The sequence below is a fragment of the Haliotis rubra genome, unplaced genomic scaffold, assembly GCF_003918875.1.
Source record: "Haliotis rubra isolate DU_JTF1 unplaced genomic scaffold, ASM391887v1 Scf103, whole genome shotgun sequence".
Classification (NCBI taxonomy): Eukaryota; Metazoa; Mollusca; class Gastropoda; order Lepetellida; family Haliotidae; genus Haliotis; species Haliotis rubra.
Genome location: NW_025764926.1, coordinates 2,019,383 through 2,041,578, shown reverse-complemented (window position 1 = coordinate 2,041,578; position 22,196 = coordinate 2,019,383). Strand labels below are relative to the sequence as shown.

Genomic DNA, 22,196 nt, shown 5'->3' with positions numbered 1-22,196 from the left:
ATATAGTTTTCATTTTAGAGGGTCAAGTGTTTATTTTTTCATTCCATGAAAGCGAAATACATGAAGTTGAGACACTGTACTTAACTGACAAGAACATAAATGTTCTGAGTTTATTTTCAGGCTACTTTTAATAACAGATGTATGCAACATTAATTTAATTAACCGTTTTGCTATTTCTATGGTTACATTTCTACTGTCTCAATGATGAATTGAAATGTAGATTTGCTGTAAAATTATTGTTACCCTGGCACTGGCACGTGAGTCCATTTAAATCAAAGTATACAACATCCATTAGTGGTTTAATTGCCAGATTTTATCTTGGTGTTTTAAATATGTTAGCATGTCACACAACGACTGGTGACCAAAGTCATGGCGTAAAACCTGCTGGAACTCCATGCTTGAAGCAGAAGCACTGTAAGTCCCCATGATCCCCAATAAGGTGGTCCTACTGCGCTTGCTACTAGCCTATAGCCTAGTTTAAATAACCTAATTAATCTGATGAAAAAACGATTTGTTTTACTTTTCACGTGGTTTGTTTTATAACTAAACTGTTGTACATAGCTTACCGTGTTACTGTCCCTAATTGCCAGGCGTTTAATTAAAAAATAACTGTCTCGCTATGTGGCTGCGATATTGACTTGGCGATGTAAAGCTTTAACTCACTCACTGAAATGGGGCGTGTAACGGTTAGAAATATTAAAGCAACGTCAGCAGAAAAGGGATTGACACATTGGATCCATGTGTGGGAAACGAACCCGCGTCTTCGGCTTGACATGTGAACACTTCAACAGTTAGGCTACCACTTTCCATCGAAATGAAATAGAATAATGAAAATTCAACCTTAAGAAAAAGGATAAGACCACTTCTGGATATGTTCATTACAATCTTCCTTTTAGTTTCAGGACACGGTTTAGAGTTAAGAAAACATATCAGTCCACACGCCCATAAGTTTAATTGTACAGATATTCTGAACCAAATATTGATATACATTGTATTTGCTCATCACAACGGAATGTCTTGCTGGGGAGTTTTACATCAGAATTATTATTATACTAAATTTTGTATAGCGCCAATATCCAGGTCAGCTGCTCAAAGGCGCTTTGTTTTTCCGTCGATCATTGGATGTCAGTCTCAAACGGCACATCGTATTATGAATCTCAACTCCTGGGGATCATACAAAGAGCCCACAATGATTACGTTAAAGTCAACCAAGCAAACCGTACACATGTCAGTCATTGTATGTTCTTAATTGTCAGAAACCTGATGTGCGTACATAATTCAAGACTTTGAGATTTTGCTTTAAGTTATAAACTAAAGAAGAGATTTAAAGTGAGAAATAGAGTTAGAATTCCTAAGGCAATGGTTATCACTTGCCTAGAAACAGTGGCAAATATACTGAGGGAAACAAATAACGGAACACATGAAAGCAGAAGTATCCCTTTATTATTTTCCAGGTCTCCTCACAAGCTCTGGATCACACTGTGGGTGAGAATCTGAGAATAAAAAGAGGAACACTGCGATGAAGTGGTGTTCCCTTATTTGTTTCCCTCAGTATATACACATTTTATCATCGTATTCCGGCGTTCATTAGAAGTATCTCTAGCTCCATATTCGTCTCGTGTTTTAACATCATCACCAATAGATTTGAAGCTCATACGGTGTAACGTGAGCGTACATACCGCCGTGATCCTCCAAACATGAAATGTAAGTACACCTATTATATCATCACAAATAACTCCTCTGTTCGGATACAATTTTCATTTTATTCAATTCTTTCAATTCCCCTGCTGGGTGTCTAGGGCTGAACCAGATTAAATGTAAGCGATGAAACCAGGCTGTTGTTACATTTCAATTTCAATGTATTGCTACAAAAAGAAATCATTATGCTATTCACGGTGAACTGAACTGACGGGATATAAATCATTCACGTTCCCGGCCACGATACAAAGAGGTTTGAGAACGTGCATTGAAGGGAGAAAGCTGAAATAGCTGCCACAAAAATGGAGTTTGTTGTCTATTCACTGCGTTATTTTTGTGGACACGCTTGATCTTTAATGTATCGTCCCTTGAACAGATAAAGACATCCCGAACCTTTAGATTCAATCAGTAGCTTTCAGTAGCTTTCGGGGTTAAATATAACTTTACCTCGGGGAAGAATTATGCATGCAGAAACCGCACGATATCCAGGCCAGTTAACACGACTTCGATGACAAGTCGTAATAACCTGGAATGAACACATGTAACGGTTGTGATTTTATTTTACGTTTATATTTAAATTTTAGTATGTTTTATTTTATTTTACATATATTACTGTACAACAAATGTATTATTAATCCACATAATAATGACACACCACGAACTTGTCGTCATTTTAAGATCATGTGTGTGTCTGTGTGTGTCTGTGTCTGTGTGTGTATGTCTCTCTGTCTGTCTGTCTGTGTGTCTGTGTGTGTGTGTGTGTGTGTGTCTCTCTCTCTCTCTCTCTCTCTCTCTCTCTCTCTCTCTCTCTCTCTCTCTCTCTCTCTCTGTGTGTGTGTGTGTGTGTGTTTCTATGTATATATATTACTATAGTGTTTCTTATAAAGTACTTTAGAATTGTCAGAACTCTTCTAGAATTGGTGGGGCGGTGGGGTACTAGTGGTTAAAGCTCTCGTTCAGTTAAACAGGTGTAAAATCCTCTCACCAGGCCATCCTATAGGTAAACAGATACACAGTTTGAACAGTCTTTCTGTGTACTTCCCACTCCACAAACATTTCTAAAGAGGATGTCAACACAGATAAGTTGCTCGTCAGAAGCCATCCATGTTCATCTGTCACGCCATGTTAATCAGAATATGAATTGTTCAACATGTGCAAACAACTCTCGACAATATAATTGTACTGTGGGCCTGTGCCGTTTCAGTGGGCAGTAAAACATATCCTATTTTAACTCACATAGTACATTGTTCACGACATGCATCTAAAGATTTAAAGTCAAGCATCTTCTCGTATATCAGCAACTCTATAATTCCGTTAAAGATGTATGTATGTATGTATGTATGTATGTATGTATGTATGTATGTATGTATGTATGTATGTATGTATGTATGTATGTATGTATGTATGTATGTATGTATGTATGTATGTATGTATGTATGTATGTATGTATGTATGTATGTATGTATGTATGTATGTATGTATGTATGTATGTATGTATGTATGTATGTATGTATGTATGTATGCAGGCATGCACGCACGCACGCACGCACGCATGTATCATCACCTCCCTTTTCCCGGACTGTCGACAACAAGAAATAATCCGTCCAAAATACTTGTCGACAGTCCGGGAAAAGGGAGGTGATGTTCTACATGAGTGACTTCACTCCCAGTGTTCTCGAATGAACAAACTAATTAAAACAGAGTGTGATATATATAGTAGACAATATATTTATTCAGTCAATATAACAACATGCATGTATCATATGTCACATAATATAGCATATTTGTTCATATATTTCATAAAGCTCACACAATATATTTGTGTGTGTGTTTTATATAAATAAGTAATTTCTGCAGGTGTATAAGTAATAAATATATAAAAGATGAGTCCAGTTATTTCTTCTTGCCAAAACACCTTTATATCTGCACTAAAGTAATCTGAATGTTCAGCCAAGATGAAGCAGCTCTGACACATGGTCTGTGTAATGCAAGTCAGTAAGTCTGTCGGCAAGAAGGTCGGCCTTCAAGGATCGAATCCTTGCGTCGATGATTCGGTAGCGACGTCTACGGACGGGATCTCTCTGTACATCTCTGTACATCTCTCTGTACATCTCCAGTATGTTTTCTGACCTCTGCTTCTGTTGACTCTGTGCTTGAATCCATTGTGGTAAAGATTCTGACCTCTATGAATGTTGTCAATCAATGTAGCCCGCACCATAGCATTTGCCATTTTGACAGTGGTAACAAAATATACATGATCTATTATATATACCCACATGCGAAATGTTTACAAAAGCATTTCGATAATCCTTCTACTCCCAATATCACAAAATAATTTGTAAGCTCTCCGTTTCTCATGTTGTTGCATGTTAAATTCCAAAATGGTAATCCTTCCACTCGCATAACGTAAAATAATAATCTGTTTTTGCAACCTTAATTCTCTTGCAAATTGTTAAAACGACATTCTCTTTAATTTACTTAATTCATTTACTCATGATACGAGCATAGCTGTAGCAGCCATGGCCACTTGCAACCACTAAGCAAACATTCTCTTTCATTAATTAACACCGTCACGGTATGTTGACCACGCGATGTCGACATTCCGGGTTTTTTGTTTTGTCGACAGTTAGGGACATCCTATTTTTCATTTGTCGACAGATCGGGCTGACACCCATGTATCTGTGTGTAGGCATTCATTCATTCATTCATCTGCAGTTCCTAATTGGGAAAAAGCTATAATTAATCTATTCCCATAACTAATGTTTGAATTATCTGCTATAAATCTCAGTATTGTCAAAGCATCTTAGTCCACATACATTTCTGAATTTGAAATAAACCGTGCCATTGACCACTACTATAGCATGACCTTAGATTGTTCCAACCCATGGGTGCCTTCACCCAAACAAGTTGTACGGGTCATTGACTTCACTGATTACCCTGAGCCGCGGAAAAGCCAGTAATGTATGCTTAGACAACCCATGCTTAGTGAAGCAATGAAAATTAAACTACCATTGCTATTGGTACAGCACTTCAGAACTGGATTAGACCCGTGAAGATCCGGGTTAGGATATTGATCTTCAGTAACCGATGCTTGTCGTAAGAGGCGACTAACGGGATCGGGTGGTCAGGATCGCTGACTTGGTTGACACATGTCATCGGTTCCCAATTGCGCAGATCGATGCTTATGCTGTTTGATCACTGGATTGGCTGGTCCAGACTCGATTATTTACAGACCGCCGCCATATAGCTGGAATATTGCTGAGTGCGGCGTAAAACTAAACTCACTCACTCAGAATTGTATTAATTTTGTTCGTCACTTAAGACGGACTTATAGAGTAAAGCCTGGCCAGAGACTAGTCAACCCTGTTTGTAAACAGCTAAAATAGACTATGAATGCACAATGCCATTTTGGAAAGTGGTCAAAATAATCAAGTACTCTGTGTCCCCTTCGGACAAGGGTAAATTGGCACGGACCCCACGGCTGAAAGCTATGAATACACAGTACCATTTTAGAAAGTGGTCAGACGTAACATATGTTATATTTGGGTATCTTATGTATGTCAATCTCAAAGTTTATCCAGATTCTAGTCCAGATTCTAATATTTTTGTTAGATTGAGCTAATTAGGTGAATGACTCTGAGAATATGGGTTCAAATCACGGATGGGACTCAAAGTAACAACAGTACAAGAATCTGCACTATACTGCGAAAGCGTAATCCCAAATATAACATATGTTACAGTGAATATAGACGTTAGTAAATACACATATTTTTCGCATATCAGAGATTGGATGACAAAGCACGTTCTTTATTACAATGATTATTATTCAGCATGAACAAACGGTAGTAGTTTGATGACAAAACAGTAATAAGATCAGTGAGTCGTTTAAAAGAGACAAATTGGACTGTTGTCATATAGGTTTTAGTCCGGATTTGGTACTGTTGGAAAATGGTTTATGGGTTATTTAATTAAAAGTAATACGAATAACAAGTGTTTTGATAGCATTTACACCATATATCAACAAATGGGTTTAGCTGGGTAAAACTTCATTACTCTTCCACTGCAATATTGGAGTTAGTCAGGGCGAACATATCTCTCATTTCTTTTTTTGCTTGCTCTGAATCTTGATGAACTTGAAACTTTTATTTGTGTGGCAATAACGTAAATTGACTTTATAATGTATATAGTTTTATCGAGTAAGAGCTTTACGTGTATGAAAACGTATTGGCAGTATTATATGCAGATGGCACTGTTTTATCATCAGAGAGTGCTAATTAAGCTGAAATAGTATACCCTGTAGAAACTTAATTCATTTAGATTAGTCCAAATTGTAATCTTTTCTGAAGACTATGTAAAAAAAAGATTTAAATGTTTTGATGAGGAAAGTTGTTCGAGTGTATTTTTGTTTGCGAATTCTATTTAATAGAACAAGCAACAAGAAAGATATTTCCTATTTTATTTTTAAAACTATTAGGGACCTTGAAATCCTAGTTGATGTGTTAGCTAAAATTATTTGATGAATGTATTTTACGATTTTTATATGGTTCAGAAGTTCTGGGATATGAAAATTCAACTATATTATTTTTTAATAATAATTTGGTCTGTGTATACTTAAAGTAAGGCAACCACTCCAAAATTCGTGATTTGTTGAGAATTTGGTACATATCCTATTCAAGTAAGTACAAGTAAGAATCATACAAGTCATTACAGCAACACATAAATTCCCTTATTTCGGGTACAATGTAATGGCTAATATATCCACTTGTTTGTGTGTTCAATTTTAAATGGGGCGAAATATATACTTCAAAATGTTCGGTGTATCTTATTATGTCAATCTCAAAGTTTATCTTGCGTAAAATGGCTGAAAAATTATGTCAAAACTACACCGAATGCCATTTTAAGCAATCACGGAATGTTTCCCTTCAAAATCCTTCTTTATGTAAGAATGCTGTCAATTTAACCATATCTAATCAGCCACCCATTGGAAAAAGTATTTGGTTAACAAAACTGTGAACATGTAATCCTAGACTACCGATTGAAATGGGAAGATGGTCTAATATCGACATAGAAAATAGAATATGTACAACTGTAAACACTCTGTGTGTGACGAATTTCATTTATCATTTATAGCTCTTGACGATGTGGGAATGAGCATAACCCCTAATTTGGTTTGTTATAACACTCATATTGATAAATTTATTTCTCTGTCTGTTCCCTCATAATCATCAGATAAACTTTAACAGCGGGTAAATGAATACCAAGTCGTACATAATTGGATGATGCCTTCTAAGGACCCCTGTCTGTTATTAATCATTTTTAGAAATTATCATTTAAACTGTTATTTTTAACCCTACAGACATGTGCAAGTCTAAGGTGCGGAGAAAGAACAACAAAATAGCATGGGCCATGAAGTCAGTGAACTGGATGGATTGAGTGTTATACATAAAGTCGTCTGCTTCATTGTTGACTCACCAACTTCTGGAATGCCGATAGAAGAAATGAAAGAAGATGTTATTTGACTTGTATCTGCTTGTATGAACGCACGGCATGAACACAGAGTTAAAGATGGGACGATATGCACACACCACGGTCTGGTGCTCATATTTTAGTCTTGGTGCAAAACCTTTGATCAGTGTCGTGTGAAACTGAGGCTTTGTCTCCATATGTCTCTCAGTGTCTCATTGTCTCAGTTCAATAGAAAAGCTTTTAACTGAATTGGCATTTGTAATAATATCTTGGTTGTCGAATTAACACTGTTTTTTCTATTTACTTACGAGGACAGCTAAATAGCGGATAGACAAACACCATCCCCACCCCCACCCCTTCCCCTCTGTGCTATGAAAACACCGAAATAATACCATCAAAGCCTGTGGCACTCTGCGTATCTCTTAATCCCTACCCATTCGGACTAAAGCAAACAATATTCATTTTAAATCCTACCTATACCTAATTAGTCACCGATCCGCCATCGGCTGGCCACGCTCGACTGCAGTGGCAGTCTGTCAGTCAACTCGTCTGGTTCAACATTATGCTATGCACCCAAGTGGAACCGAGATGCTTGATCACATAGAGTTACATCCCTTTGTCACATTTACTTCCCTGTTCGTGTGTCCACGGTGAGTCCATTTTCCTCTGGCATTAAATCTATTAATTATGAAGCACCAACATTGTGGTGTCAATAAACTTTTAATAATGCTTATCATTATCTGTTTAGTTATGATAATTGTTTGTGTTGAATATGACTCAGTGTCTGTAAGTTGAAAGGATAGTGGATTGCTGGATCGCTTTGCGGATGTTTTGTTCCATTAGCTTTTAACTATTTCAAGGGATGTTTGACAACTATAGAAATGCTTATTGTATGACATGTATGAGTACCTTCTTTGGGTTTGTAGTCGAGGCCCAGCAAGCACATAGCAGCCTATCGTGGGAATGTTATTATTATTCTCACTGCTTGTGGTAGCAAACAATGGACTTATTATACTTTCCATGGAAAAGGGTTATCCATCAGCTGGGAAACCGTCCGTTTCTAAAGTTATGAGGTACTGCAAATGTTTGCTTTCTGATTCAACATACTAGTATTATGTTTTGTGCACATATACTCATGGAAGCGAATAAGGGAACACATGAAAGTACAAGTGCTCCTTTATTTATTTCCATAATTTCACTCACAGTACAATATATACTTTGTGAAGAAACCTGGAGAGTGAGTGAGTGAGTTTCTATGAGTATATAGGTTCATGTTCTCCCAGCCTTTTAGTCTCACCAAATGCCAGTTCCCTGCATCATAACGAATTCCCATGTTCACATTGTTTTTGGAGTGATTGTCTTACTTTAAGTCTATACTGTCCAAATTTTAGAAGCTTTTTAAAAGAAAAATTGTTGAATTTTCTTACCCCAAACGCTTGAGCCATATTAAAATCGTATAATGCATTCATCGATTTCAGGTAACGAATCAACTAGGATTTCGAGGTCCCCACTGGTTTTATGTAAAATAGAAAATATCGTTCTTGTTGCTTGTTCTGTTAAATAGAGAATGGGGATGGGCTTTAGTAAAATGTATACTCAGAGGAAGAAAACAACGTACTAAAAACTGTGCGACTACAACCAGGTTGTGAGACGTACATACACAGAGTATAGGGAAGAGTCATAAGACAAAAGACATTGACAAAAAGTCATAGATTTGGGTACAGAATTCATAAACTCAAAAAAGTCAGTATTGATAATGCATTTATTCAACAAGTCATAACAATGTTATCATCAATAGCACTACAGGAATCTCTCTGAACCACATTTGAACTAAATAACTAATATTATGTTCATTTCTCTTTGATAAGATCCAGTTACTTACAACACCACACTGAAAGGAATAATTGCCTTTAACGTGAAATAGTTTTATAAATAACTGAAGAACAGATCGTTTTATGAGAGTTGTAGTTGAATTAGTGTTTGTAAATAACACGATGTTATATAATAGTTATATTTCCGATGGCTTCTTTTTCCCATGACGTTTTTTCCTATGACTTTTTCCATGAGTAATTTCTTATGACTTTTTTCCCGATCACCTATATATACAGTATATTTCACTATACATATATCATCACTTGGTTGTAGTCAACTTTAGCTTGAAAACGGTTTATATTTTTTAATTATTGACTCACCAACTCTCCAGAATGTTGGGCTTCACGCACTGTACCCATGTGGGGAATCGAACCCGGGTCTTCCAACGCTTTAACCACTAGGTTACTCCACCGCCCCCTTCAGAAGAACAAACGAAAAGATGCATGTGGAAGATGACACATCTTCATGAGACTCGTCATGTTTATATACTCATGTTACAGTCACAACTGTACAATCCACAGATTTTTTATGGATGTGGAAAGGGTTTTGTTCCTTCCTTTTTTCTCCAAGAACATCTTATTTCATATACACTTTTATCAGTTAGTATTCGATGTTTGTGGAGAGAGCGTATGTTTAAAAACAAATATTTCACTTTGCCGTGCATGTGCAAGGAAAGGTACATTGAAAGGCCAAAGAGAATTATTACACTATAAATTAATTAAACGTTAAAATGGGTTAATCATGTGTCATAACTGTAGTCGCAACTCTATATATGAGTGAGTGAGTGAAGATTTACAGTCACATCGCTATATATTTCTGAGAAACATGAGTTCAGAACAAATGAGGTTGGCTTAATATATTAATTAGTTGAATTAACTTGAATGCAGTAAATTATTTGAATTAAGTTCAAATGAGTAGAGTTATGTGCCATGATAGTTGTAGACACACCTCACTTGAGTGGAAAAAATCTTGCCCATTTTGTGTTCTCCAAACAACGTTTTTTCTTTAATACATGCCCATGAAGAAAGCATGTTAAATTTTGCAATTACCTTCGACCGAGAGAGGTCACAGAATGAAGAGTGAAGAGTTTCTGAAAAGATGGCTTTCCAGAATCATAATCAGACTTGTTACACACCACTTTTCACACCCCATAAAAGCTCCACGCTCTAATTCAATTATAAGTGTTCTATTCATACCACATGTGCATGGCTTTATGACTAGACGCGGACAATGAATAGTAAAGTAACCTATATACCTGAAGAGTCAACTGAAAGATGTCATAGGAAACAGCTTGTATTGATAAGTAGGTTGCATAAAGATCGGCAAAGATCGCGACTACTTGGGCGCTTTGACGCTGCTCATATCATACCCTAAGTACTGGCGTTCATTTACTGCACACAGTCATGTATGTACATGTCTTGACTTCATCCACGACTTCTTCCCAACTCTAACATAAGGAAAAGAGGAATGTTTTCATGTTATGGAGTGTGTACTATCGATGAAGATGTGCTGATATATCATTGTGTACGTCCACGTCGCTAACTGACATACATTTTGGTAAGCTCAATATTTTATATACATTGAAAACGCTGCCTTAGGCAATATTTACGTGTGTGTGTGAGAGAGAGAGAGTGAGTGAGTGAGTGAGTTTAGTTTTACGCCGCATTTAGCAATATTCCAGCAATATCACTGCGGGGGACACCAGATATGGGCTTAATAAATAGTACCCATGCGGGAATTGAACCCGGGTCTTCGGCGTGACGAGCGAACGCTTTAACCACTGGGCTACCCCACCGCCCTTTGTGTGTGTGTGAGAGAGAGAGAGGGGGGGGGAGAGATAAATAAAGACAGACAGATATTTTATTTAAGTCTCACCTCGTAAAGTTAGAACATACATACAGTACAGTAAAATAAATTAACGAGCCGCCCATTAGTGTTAGGAGAGACTGTCAATAGCTATTACATATACGTACAGAATTTTAAGAGGTATACGCCTTTTTACAAATATGTATGTAAATAATATAAATACATGATAAAGGTTAAGCATTATGATATAAAATATTCATACGATTTTCCAATAAAAAGAGTTCTTCAACAATGGACATAATATAAGAAAACTTATCACCATCACATAAAGCTTGAGAATTATCACAGACATCAGCACATCTAGTTAAAGACCAACAGTAATTTCCTCAACACATTCATGACAGTTAAAACAAACACGTTCACTCAAGGGTAGGTTGTAGCGTTAGGACAGAGAGGGGTAGAGAGAGAGGAGGGGGAGTGGGGGAGAGGAGTGGAACTGTCTCCTAATTGTTAACAAAAAATAAGATGTCCAAGGATGAAGGGTATTGTTTCACACGGGGACACATGTTTCCCTAAGGCAAAACCTTTCCTTTGTGTAGCTATGTGTCTGTGCCACAATATTGAACTACGCTCGAGGCTAGGCCAATTAACTGTTCTCGCAAGTAGAATTTGCAGTAAGTAATTGTAAAAACATTTATTTGATCTTCAAACGAGATTTTATTACATATATGCCGTCAGTTAATAGTTGGTCTTTTGAGACTGGAACAGTGAGACATTGAGAGTAGGTGGGGGTATAACGACTACCAAATAATAATTCGCGTCAAGCAATTAAAAAAAGCAATACCAATTCAGTTAATATTTCTTCTATTGAGACTGGGACAATGGGACATTGAGAGATTTGTAGACAAAGCCAAAGTTGCACACGACACTGATCAAAGCGTTTGAACAAAGACTAAATACGAGCTCCAGACCGTGGGTTAAGTATTTCGTCCTTACTCTATATACAAGCCGTGAGTTCATGTAAGAAGATACAGGACAAATAACATCTTCTTACGTGTACGTAATGGAAAAACACTTCATTGCATTTGTGTGCATCTCATGTGTTCTGTTTACTTTGAAACAGTCTCCGTGCTGGGAGCATCAAGGTGGAGCCCATTCATGTGCAGGTAATGCATTAAATCGACAGAAGAGAAACCACAAGTCATGTATTTGTTGAGATTTTTTATGCAATTGCAGTTGTCGTTCGCGGGAGGTAATCTGATAGCCAATAATGTCGATAGTGTTCTTACTCACCCACACACACAAACGCGCACGCACGTACGACATGTCCATACACACTGGTACAAATGTACTCAGAATATTGTGAAGGATTTCTGACATTGTTTCAGTTTTTCACGTACGTTTTACACCCCAAGCCGCACTCTCACTCACTCACTCACTCACGAAATCAAAATTATACAAACAATTTTATGTAAAATATTTAGTTGTTCGCTAAAGTTTGATACTTAAGCCGTCTTACGTTTACACGTTTTGTTCATAAGGGAATATTATAATGAGTATCGTGGTAAATATTTACCTGAATACTGTCGTGATTACCCTCATGTCCAAATGTTTATTGAATTGACGAGAACAAGCGATAAGAATAGACTATTAAGACTTTGTAGCTTTCTTAAAAAAGTGTTTGTACTTCGATCGAAACAAAAATCTCTGAACACATAATCGTATCAATTGTAATAAGGTCTACATTCTCAGTGTGGCGCATATGTATGTCTTTACCTTACTGTTTTACACATGTTGTACTGTTGGCCCCATGGCCATATATACGTAATAAAGGAGGATGATGATGATGAATTTTGCCAAGATGCCATTCAAACATAGCTTTTCAACCTTGTCTATTCGAGTGTACGAGCATGTGTACAACGATGAATGAACAAGCGTGTCCACACTACCGGGCAGGCCTTCGCATGTTCAAACCACGTTATTTAGACATGTGCCCATAGTACACTGTTGCAAGTCAACCCCGATTAATAAAAGACCTGCAGTTTAAATTTCGTTTCTGTTTCTTACACAGCATTATCTACAGAAACATCTACTACAATGCTCTTTGTCCCGGCAGTGCTTTATACATATCGATATAAATAGCATCACCGTCTTGTTGAACGGGTTTGCGTTTTGTAATCTCTACCCCATGCGCATAGTAAGGGTACGACACGATCTATTGAAACACGCCTGACCTTGACCTGATTAGCTCTTTCATAGGGTCACCCCTACAGGGAGTTAGACATGTGGGACAGTAGGAACGTTGGAAGGTGTCATACACAACCCAGACTTAACTAATCTAACGTGTCTACATTGAACATGGTTCGAGCTGGAGGTAAGTCTTTACTTTGTGATAGCCTTTCATTTTGATTTTTTTCAAGTTGTCTGAGATAATCCGACCTATACGTTAATCATTTATAGTTATCTTACTGATGATAAATTTACTGTAAGGATGGTCTATTCTGTATGAAACAAATGCTTTATTGTTTGAGTATCATTCATTCTCTGATCAAAGAAAATAGGCGTGGCACCTGACATAAATTGGGGGACAAACTGCTTAAATAAACCCGGGTATACTTACTGTTTGCCAGTATGTTGAGAGAAAAGGTTTAAGGACAGGGTTTTAGAAGCGGTTTCGATCAATATTGACTTTACCCAAATTACGTGACCAAACATGAATATACGAAAGTATTAAATAACATAATGGAAAGTTTAAGTAATGCTTACTATATTTTCGACATCAATTATCCGTTTATTTTTTAAAAAGTAAATTTTTTAATTCTCGGAAAAAACACGTTTGTTTTGATTACAAAGTAACATACTGATATTGAGACAGACAAACCCAAATCGATTATCTAAAGACATGGCATAAAGTTATTAATACCTACTCTTTTAGGCATATTTTTGCATAGGGCAGGACATGCCTACTCTTGTCATGAACACCCGGTGTCGTCACTGATTTTCAGTGATTCATTCATATACTTTTCACAGCTGTTTTTCCCATGAAATCAAAACAAATGTTTCAGAGGACAGTCAGAAACGACTACGACCCTATATTTTCCAAGTTATGAAATAGGCAGTAAATTTAAAAACACCTTAATTTGACCTCACACCAATTAAAAGCTGAAACGTTTGAGGGTTTTTTTTCATTGGTCTATAGAAGTTTTCAAGAGAAAGCATTATCACAGATTTCCACACTTTTTGTTTCACATACCAGTGGCTTCAATCGTAAAATGTACTCAGGCGAAAGTACAACATACAAAAAGGCTTGCCGAAATACCATATATAACATTATGATAATGCTTATTGCCTGAAGGAATATGTTTTGTAGAATGATCGACACATGTTATTGTCCCGCTGACCGCCGCCATATAGCTGGAATATTGCTGACTGCGGCGTAAAACTAAACTCACTCAATCACGATTATCCTGCTTATATATCTATTATTAATACCATTAACCAGACATACCCAAGAAACACTCTTCACCGGCGTAAGTCTTGTACCTCATCCCTATGTGTCGGACATCATATATAACCTTTTGAAGTTAAGTGGGGCTGAAACACTTTAGTCGATTCAGTGCGTCTTGAAAGCAGTTAATCAGTGTCTATTATTCATCGTATTTGTGAGCAAACCCCAGTCCCATTTGTACTAAAAACCCGCCCAAGTCTGTGAATGTCCCTCCTTTAACCCATTCAAAATATGAATGAATAGCTGTTCAGTGCTCGCAGGTTCTGCTCAGGTCAAACGCATAGCATACATTGTATCGGCACACAAACGGCACAGGTATGTTAATGCGAAGTCTTGGTGTCAAACGTTAGACGTTCATATTTATTTCTCGGTTAGATGTATAAGTGCAGTCTTCTGATTTGAAAAAAATATATGCATATCTTTTGTTGTGTGTGCGTGCGTGCGCGTGTATATGTGTGTGTTTAATTTTTTAGATAATTTTATTACTCAAGTTTTTCTGGACATTTAATTTAGACGAATAGATGAGGATAGATGATGATTTTACACTTTAGATACTGAATAACGCCACTCTTTATGAGTGAAAAATACCTACAAAAAAACAACAACCCACAACTGAAATAGTATGCGCGTGAGAATTAGTATGGGTGGATGTTCGAGGGCTGACAGAGCATGTCTTCCCATTGTGGTTATTTCCCACTCTGATGTGTCAATGCACAGGCGACATGGTCTAGTGACTGTTAATTACTAGGGGCGGTGGGGTAGCCTAGTGGTTAAGGCGTTAGCTCCTCACGCCGAAGGCCCGGCTTTGATCCCCACTAACATGGGTACACTTTGTGAAGCCCATTTCTGGTGTCCCCCGCCGTGATATTGCTGGAATATTGCTAAAAACGGCGTAAAACCATGCACATTCAGTCAGTTAATTACTGCAGACCACACCTTTATGTGGTTTAAGATGACGTTGGACTCGGACATGGTGTAGTCAAAAGGAAAGACGAGATAGGTACTTTGTAGTAATTTGATGTATTCATTTATGGATTAATTCATCTGTTTCAAGGTACTAGTGTCATTCCATGTCTAATAGCAAATGTTAGAGAGCAAAGGCGCTGTAGGCTGAACACTGTACTTGAAAACATTGAAAGTAACTCACGGCTTATGTTTGAATGTCGAACAGCGCATAGTGAAGTGCTCTATTTGTATAATGTCAGTTTTACAGACATTTTATTTATTAAATACTTCTACGTTTGACGGTAGAATGTGTAGACTCCCTTCTTTCCTTCCTTCAGTAATCTTACTGGGTGTAGTCATAGTAGGTGGAGTCACATGTGTAGTCATAGTAGGTGGAGTCCACGTAGAAGTCATACTGGGAGTAGTCATAGTAGGAGTAGTCACAGGTCTAGTCATAGTAGGTGGAGTCCACGTAGAAGTCATACTGGGAGTAGTCATAGTAGATGCAATCAAAGTAGTAGTCACACTAAGAGTGATGATAGGAGTAGACACAATGGGGGTAGTCATTGCTATACATAAAGTAGTCATATAGGGAGTAGTCACAGTAGGAGTAGTCATATAGGGAGTAGTCACAGTAGGAATAGTCAAAAAGGAGTAGTCACAGTAGTCATACAGGAAGTAGTCACAGTAGTCATATAGGGAGTAGTCACAGTAGGAGTAGTCATGGTAGGAGTAGTCATATAGAGAGTAGTCATACTAGGAGTAGTCATAGTAGGAGTAGTCATGGTAGGAGTAGTCATGGTAGGAGTAGTCATACTAGGAGTAGTCATGGTAGGAGTAGTCGTAGTAGGAGTAGTCATAGTAGGAGTAGTCATACTAGGAGTAGTCATGGTAGGAGTAGTCACAGTAGTCATATAGAGAGAAGTCATAGTAGGAGTAGTCATACTAGGAGTAGTCATGGTAGGAGTAGTCATACTAGGAGTAGTCATGGTAGGAGTAGTCACAGTAGTCATATAGGGAAGTAGTCTCAGTAGTCATATAGGGAGTAGTCACAGTAGTCATATAGGGAGTAGTCACAGTAGGAATAGTGATATAGGGAGAAGTCATAGTAGGAGTAGTCATGGTAGGAGTAGTCACAATCGGACTAGTCATATAGGGGTAGTCATAGTAGGAATAGTCATATAGGGGTAGTCATAGTAGGAATAGTCATACTGGGAATAGCCACCTCGAGACTGAACCGACAATACAGTTCACAGTGAGGCATTACAAGTCGTCGTGATTGGGGAACTTTGTTTTTGACCAGTTGAAGGTAGTTTACCCATAAGGGACTCATTGATATAAATTAAAAATATATGGTGCGCGTTCCCCGATATATCCTGTGAAGGAGGCTTGTTATCGAGTTTAGCGTTCTACTTTGTATCGGGGGGAACACGAGAACGCTTGTCCGATCAACAAAAGGGTATTTACTCAGCGTGAGGCTTACAGTGTGCACTCTTACAGATTGACTTCGCTCCAATAAAACCGAATTGGCTATACGTAATTCACGCAAGTTACGTAATAGATGGGGTGTTTTTTTCAAATCCTGCCTTTTCAGTCACAATGTTGCTGTAAGCTTTTCGAATAGAGATTAAATGAACACTTTTTCATCTCAGGCGTAAATTGCGAAGTGAGTGTTTTCTCCGATGGTCTGGGTGAATTTTGTTTTTATACGAAATGTACGAAGGAAAGACCGAAGGATAATATTCACAATCAGGACACATCTGTCGAACCCACTCTCGTAGGTTCCTGACACGTCAATGGGAGGTAACTCTGAACACGGATTTGCATCGCCTATGTGTAGATATCTAACATATGTAACAGAGTAAACGGGGAAGATTTGACACAAGGATCAGCATACATTGGATACTGACAATATCGATTTTTACCTTTAAGAAAGCAGACCAAATTGGAACTCGCGATCCTAGCATCCTGAAACATCTAAGGGGTGAAACTCTGCACACCGAAAAGCGGGGTTTTAGACGATCTGGAATATAGAAAGGTGGAGTTATCATACCCTGGATAAGGTAAAGTACATCAACGTCATACTTTATGTCGATATATCTGTATTGCTCTCAGTGAATGAAGTAAAGAACGAACAGAAATTGTATGGCATAATGTATGTGATCCTATCATACCACAGGTTTAACAGACCCGTGAAGATCCAGGTTAAAATTGGTCTTCAGCAATCCATGCTTGTCGTAAGAGGCGACTGACGGAATCAGGTGGTCAGGCTCGCTGACTTGTTTGACACATGTCATCGTTTCCCAATTGCGAAGATGGATGGTCATGATGTCAATCATTGGGTTGTCTGGTCCAGACTTGATGTTTTACAGGACGCCGCCATAGAACTGCAATATGGCCGAGTGCGTCGTTAACCAAGAAACAATCAATCAATCATGGCTTAACACGCTGTGAGTTGACAAACTTTGCGTTCTGCGACGAAGTGAGTAAAATCCCACGATTCAGCTATAGTTCATCTTTTCGAAGCGAGAGATTCTAGAGTAAACATTCTGGTTTCAGTTAAAATATTACATGTTAATATTATTTTACATTTTTAGATACACTTTCACCATTCGTGATTGTCAAGGTGAAGGTTACGCATCAGTATTTTCATCTCCCGTAAAACGACAATGTTCATCTCCAGGAGAGCAAAGAAGAGACTGCTGTTGGTGGCTCTAGTCGCCCTCATTGGTGGAGTCCTCTATGTCAATTTGGAAGAGGTAGAAATAACTGTGTTGAAGGGAGACATTTTCAAGATTTCCAATTTGAAAGAAGATATTGTGGCCACGTGGACCAGAATACCAAAGGTGTACATATATTCGTTGCCACCAAAGTTTAACAGAGATATTCTGAATTGTGTGCAGAATGAAATGTATCCAACATACTGTTTACATTTACAAAACGGAGGAATTGGAAAGCTGTTATACAGGGAAGGGGAGATGGGAGTATTTCACACCAATCAGTTTTCCCTTGAGGTGATTCTTCACAACCAGCTTCTGCAGAGTCGATACCGAACGATGAGTCCAGAGGAAGCCGACATCTTCTACATCCCTGCTTACATGGGGATATTGAGATATTGTAAAACACCAGAAACCGTCACACAATTACAAGAGGAGTTGTTCAAGGTCATACATTCTATGCCCTACCTAAGGCAAGGGAAGCCTCACCTCTCAGCACTGGCGAAAATTGAACGGGAACAAGCAGCACACGACTACCCTTTGCTTCAGAACCCAAACTGTAGAAATGTGACGTATGTTGCCATTGAAAAGGACTTTAACCAGAAGTACAGAAAGTTTCTAGGTCTTGAGAACCAGAGAATTATAGTGGCTCCCTACCCATCGTATGTGCATCTGTACAACGCTAAATCAGCTCCACGGGAAATATCTTCACCTGGATTAGGAAAACGAGAGTTACTGATGTTTATTGCGGCTGGTGTGAAGTCAAACCAGTTCAGACAAAGAGTTCTGGATCAGATGTCTCATAGAGTTACGGATGTAAGCTTTGATCAAATAGTTGATGTTTTGAAACAGCAGAAACAGGAAATGCCCATCGGGGTCTATCTGAATACAGTGGAGTGTCACACTGGTCATGCGAACATCACGATTGGATGGATGCAGAAGTCCGTGTTCTGTCTTCAACCTCCTGGAGACTCCCCAACAAGGAAGTCATTTTATGACAGTATTCAAAGTGGATGCATTCCAGTCATTTTCAGATTTGCTGATCAGAATGTGGAATACCCCTTCCAAAGGGTTTTGAATTATACGGATTTCACAGTGGCAATTGATTCAGCACGGATAGAGCGACAGGAGAAGATTCAAGACATTCTAATTGCGATTCCGAAGGAGGAGGTCAAAAGACTCCATCAGAATGTTCTTAAGGTTGCCAGGATGTTACAGTACAATGTCATCGAATCTGGCACAAGTGATCAACCACGTTCTTACAAAGATGCTCTGGACATGATCATGGAGGAGGTGCAGCACATGTTTAATAGCTGACGATTGAATAGTAGTATAGTGAATACTTTCACGCGCTCTTAGCTTGACTGTAACAAAGGATAGTGCTTCGCTAGAATGTTCCAGGCAGGAATTGCGAGTCAGGGCCCAGCAACAGTAAGATGCACGGGATTTAAACGAGTTTTACACATTTATTTAGTCTAAATGAGAGGACTTGATGAAAAAATCTGTTTTGCCATTCAAATGTCAAATGAGTCAATGTTTAACGTTTTAGTCAGACATAATTTTGTTATTGTCGCGAGAAGCTTTTTGTTTTTTCATTTTAATATATAATCTGTACCAGAAGTTGGCAGTTCCAAGAGAGCTGATGAATTTATGCAGTGTTTATTTGTTCATTTTCCCTGTTATTTTCGAACAATATATACCACCTATGTGTCGGTGATCTGCAAATGATGGTGTGTGTCTGTATGTGTGAATGTTTAACGCCGCACTCAGCAATATTTCAGATACATGGCGGCGGTCTGTAAATAATCGAGTGTGTCAACAATCTACTCAATTGGGATACATACAATGTGTCAACCAAGCCAACGAACCTGATCACCCGATCCCGTTAGTCGCCTCTTACGACAAGCAGGGGTTACTGAACATCAATTATAACCCTGAACTTCACGGGTCCACCTCATCCCGTGAGTCGCCTCTTACGACAAGCATGGGTTACTGAAGATCAATTATAACCCGGACCTTCACAGGTTTCTAGTGGCTGATACTATGAGCAAACATCATCGCCACATGTTTAAGATAATGAAAACATTCATTGAGGTGTCTCTAACGGTCACCATGGGTGACTGGGCACTAATTCGAACCCGGAAGCCCATTGAGTGTGTATATGGCATGTGTGTGAGTGACAATTTCAGCTACATTATGTGGATTTGAACTCCAAGGCAGCCCCTTCTCCACGATTTCCTAAAGGCGACATACATCAATGTACCATCACTTCCAGCCTCATGTTTAAGATAAAGTACACGTCTACTTCAAACCCGAACCTGATTTATTAAACACATTATATTATTTTTCCTCAGGCTAACACAATGAGAATCGCCAACACATTCCACCTTATGGCATCATTTTGGTCTGATGAAACTTTGGGGTTTGGACTTAGAAAACCCCTTCATTCTTGCTACTTTACCGTACATTTACACAGCACTTCTTTACTGTAAAAAGTCAATGCCCTGCGTTTTCAGAACAACTCAGCGTCTATTGTAATCATACAGTTTCTGCTGTCTACGTATCCCTATATGTATTTTATGTCTGCCTCATTACTTTTCTACATGGCAATATTGTATCAATAAGTGGGAGGCGTACTTCAAACTAAATCACAAGAATTGTAGCAGTGTCGATGATAACACTAAACGTAGAGGAATGTTTGCATTTCTTAAGAAACAAAAGAAATATCTTCTGTTTGCAAGATGTTCAAATGACAAAAACTATGGAACAAAGTATAAAAAGAAGGGAGTAATCAAAAAGATTGTGCCTTTAGCTTTCATTAAAGTAATTCTAGAGAGGTAAGCCCAAGTGAGTTAATATTTAACGTCACATCGGCAATATTTCAGCCATATCGTGACTATTGTGACTGTAAAACTGATCTGCCATATTAATGACATTGGGCTTATTGCAGAACTTAACAACCTATTGTTATAATTTATGGATTGAAATGGACGATGTGATACTTCTGGCACCCCAGACACGACAATTAGATCCTTTAATAGTGATCGCTTTGTAGGGTGACTGGGGCGTTACCTAAAACTATTCGAACGATGCTTTCAATTACAAAAATGTAAAACAAAAACCCACAGATGCTAAAGATGAAGTTTTGCTTCCTTTGGGACGAATTAGATTTAATGTATGTCTGTATGAAAGTCATTCATATACACTTGTTAGTGGGTAGCAGACAAGGCGATGCTTTGTCTCCATGTATTTTTATACTATGTACGGAAATACTAGCAGTAATGACAGGAAACAACATGGCCATAAAAATCATTAAAATTGGTAATAATGAATAATTATTCACACGATTTCCAAACAACACAGTGTTCTCTGGACCTCCAGTGTGATGACTCTGTACCTTACTACAGGTTCTGAGCTTTTATTCTAGCAAATTTCTAATTTACATGTTAACAAGTTGATTGGCAAGAAGGCTGAGGGCACATTGCTACAAGGTACTGATACTACTCTTAGAAAAAAACTTTAGTTCGTCTTTTGGATGGTTTTGGGTCCGCATGTGATATTTTTTCTTATACTGAATTTACAGGAACCAAATGTGCTTCATTCACACCAGTCACAGAACTGGAACTAAAGAAACTAATCACTTCATCAAAACCAACAGTATGTTCGTTAGATCCATTACCTACAAGATTCCTCCTCGGATTATTGGATGTGCTCCTTCTTCCTGGGATCACGAAGACTGTAAACATCTGTTTGTGTACAGGAAAGGTGCCATCATGTTTCAAGAAAGCAGTTACCAAGCCCCTAATCAAGAAACCATCTCTTGACGCTCAGATCTTAAGAAACTACCGTCCGTTATCCAATGTAACATTCATGTCACAGTGTCTGGAAAAAGTCGCCAAAGAACAGCTTTTTAAACATCTTCAAAAGACTTATCTGATTTTACTAACTATGAAAAAGCAAGTAGACTATCTCTGCAAAGAATGCCATTTTCATTTGAGAAATATAGGATCAATTCGTCCCTTTCTGAAACTACAGCCAGATCACTGATCCTGTCTCGTCTGGATTACGTCAGCCTACTCATGGGAATGTCTGGAGATCAGTTGAACAGGCTGCAGATGGTACAGAACAGAGCTTCCCGTATCATAACCAGGTCTAGGCTTCATTCTCATATGCCCCACTGCATT

General features: G+C 38.2%; 1 protein-coding gene across 2 annotated transcripts; it reads left to right on the top strand.

Annotated features, from left to right (window-relative positions):
* The first annotated feature begins 7,724 nt into the window (after nt 1–7,724).
* Nucleotides 7,725–19,663, top strand: LOC124272477 (probable xyloglucan galactosyltransferase GT17). Of its 2 annotated transcripts, none has more exons than XM_046707669.1 (3): nt 7,725–7,814; nt 17,228–17,358; nt 17,893–19,663. In XM_046707669.1, the coding sequence occupies exon 3, from the start codon at nt 17,965–17,967 to the stop codon at nt 19,327–19,329; it is 1,365 nt and encodes a 454-aa protein (XP_046563625.1). In that variant the 5' UTR covers nt 7,725–7,814; nt 17,228–17,358; nt 17,893–17,964; the 3' UTR covers nt 19,330–19,663. The 2 variants fall into 2 exon arrangements, with proteins under 2 accessions (XP_046563625.1, XP_046563617.1); XM_046707661.1 differs by lacking the exon at nt 7,725–7,814 and adding an exon at nt 13,038–13,216.
* Nucleotides 19,664–22,196: the final 2,533 nt, after the last annotated feature.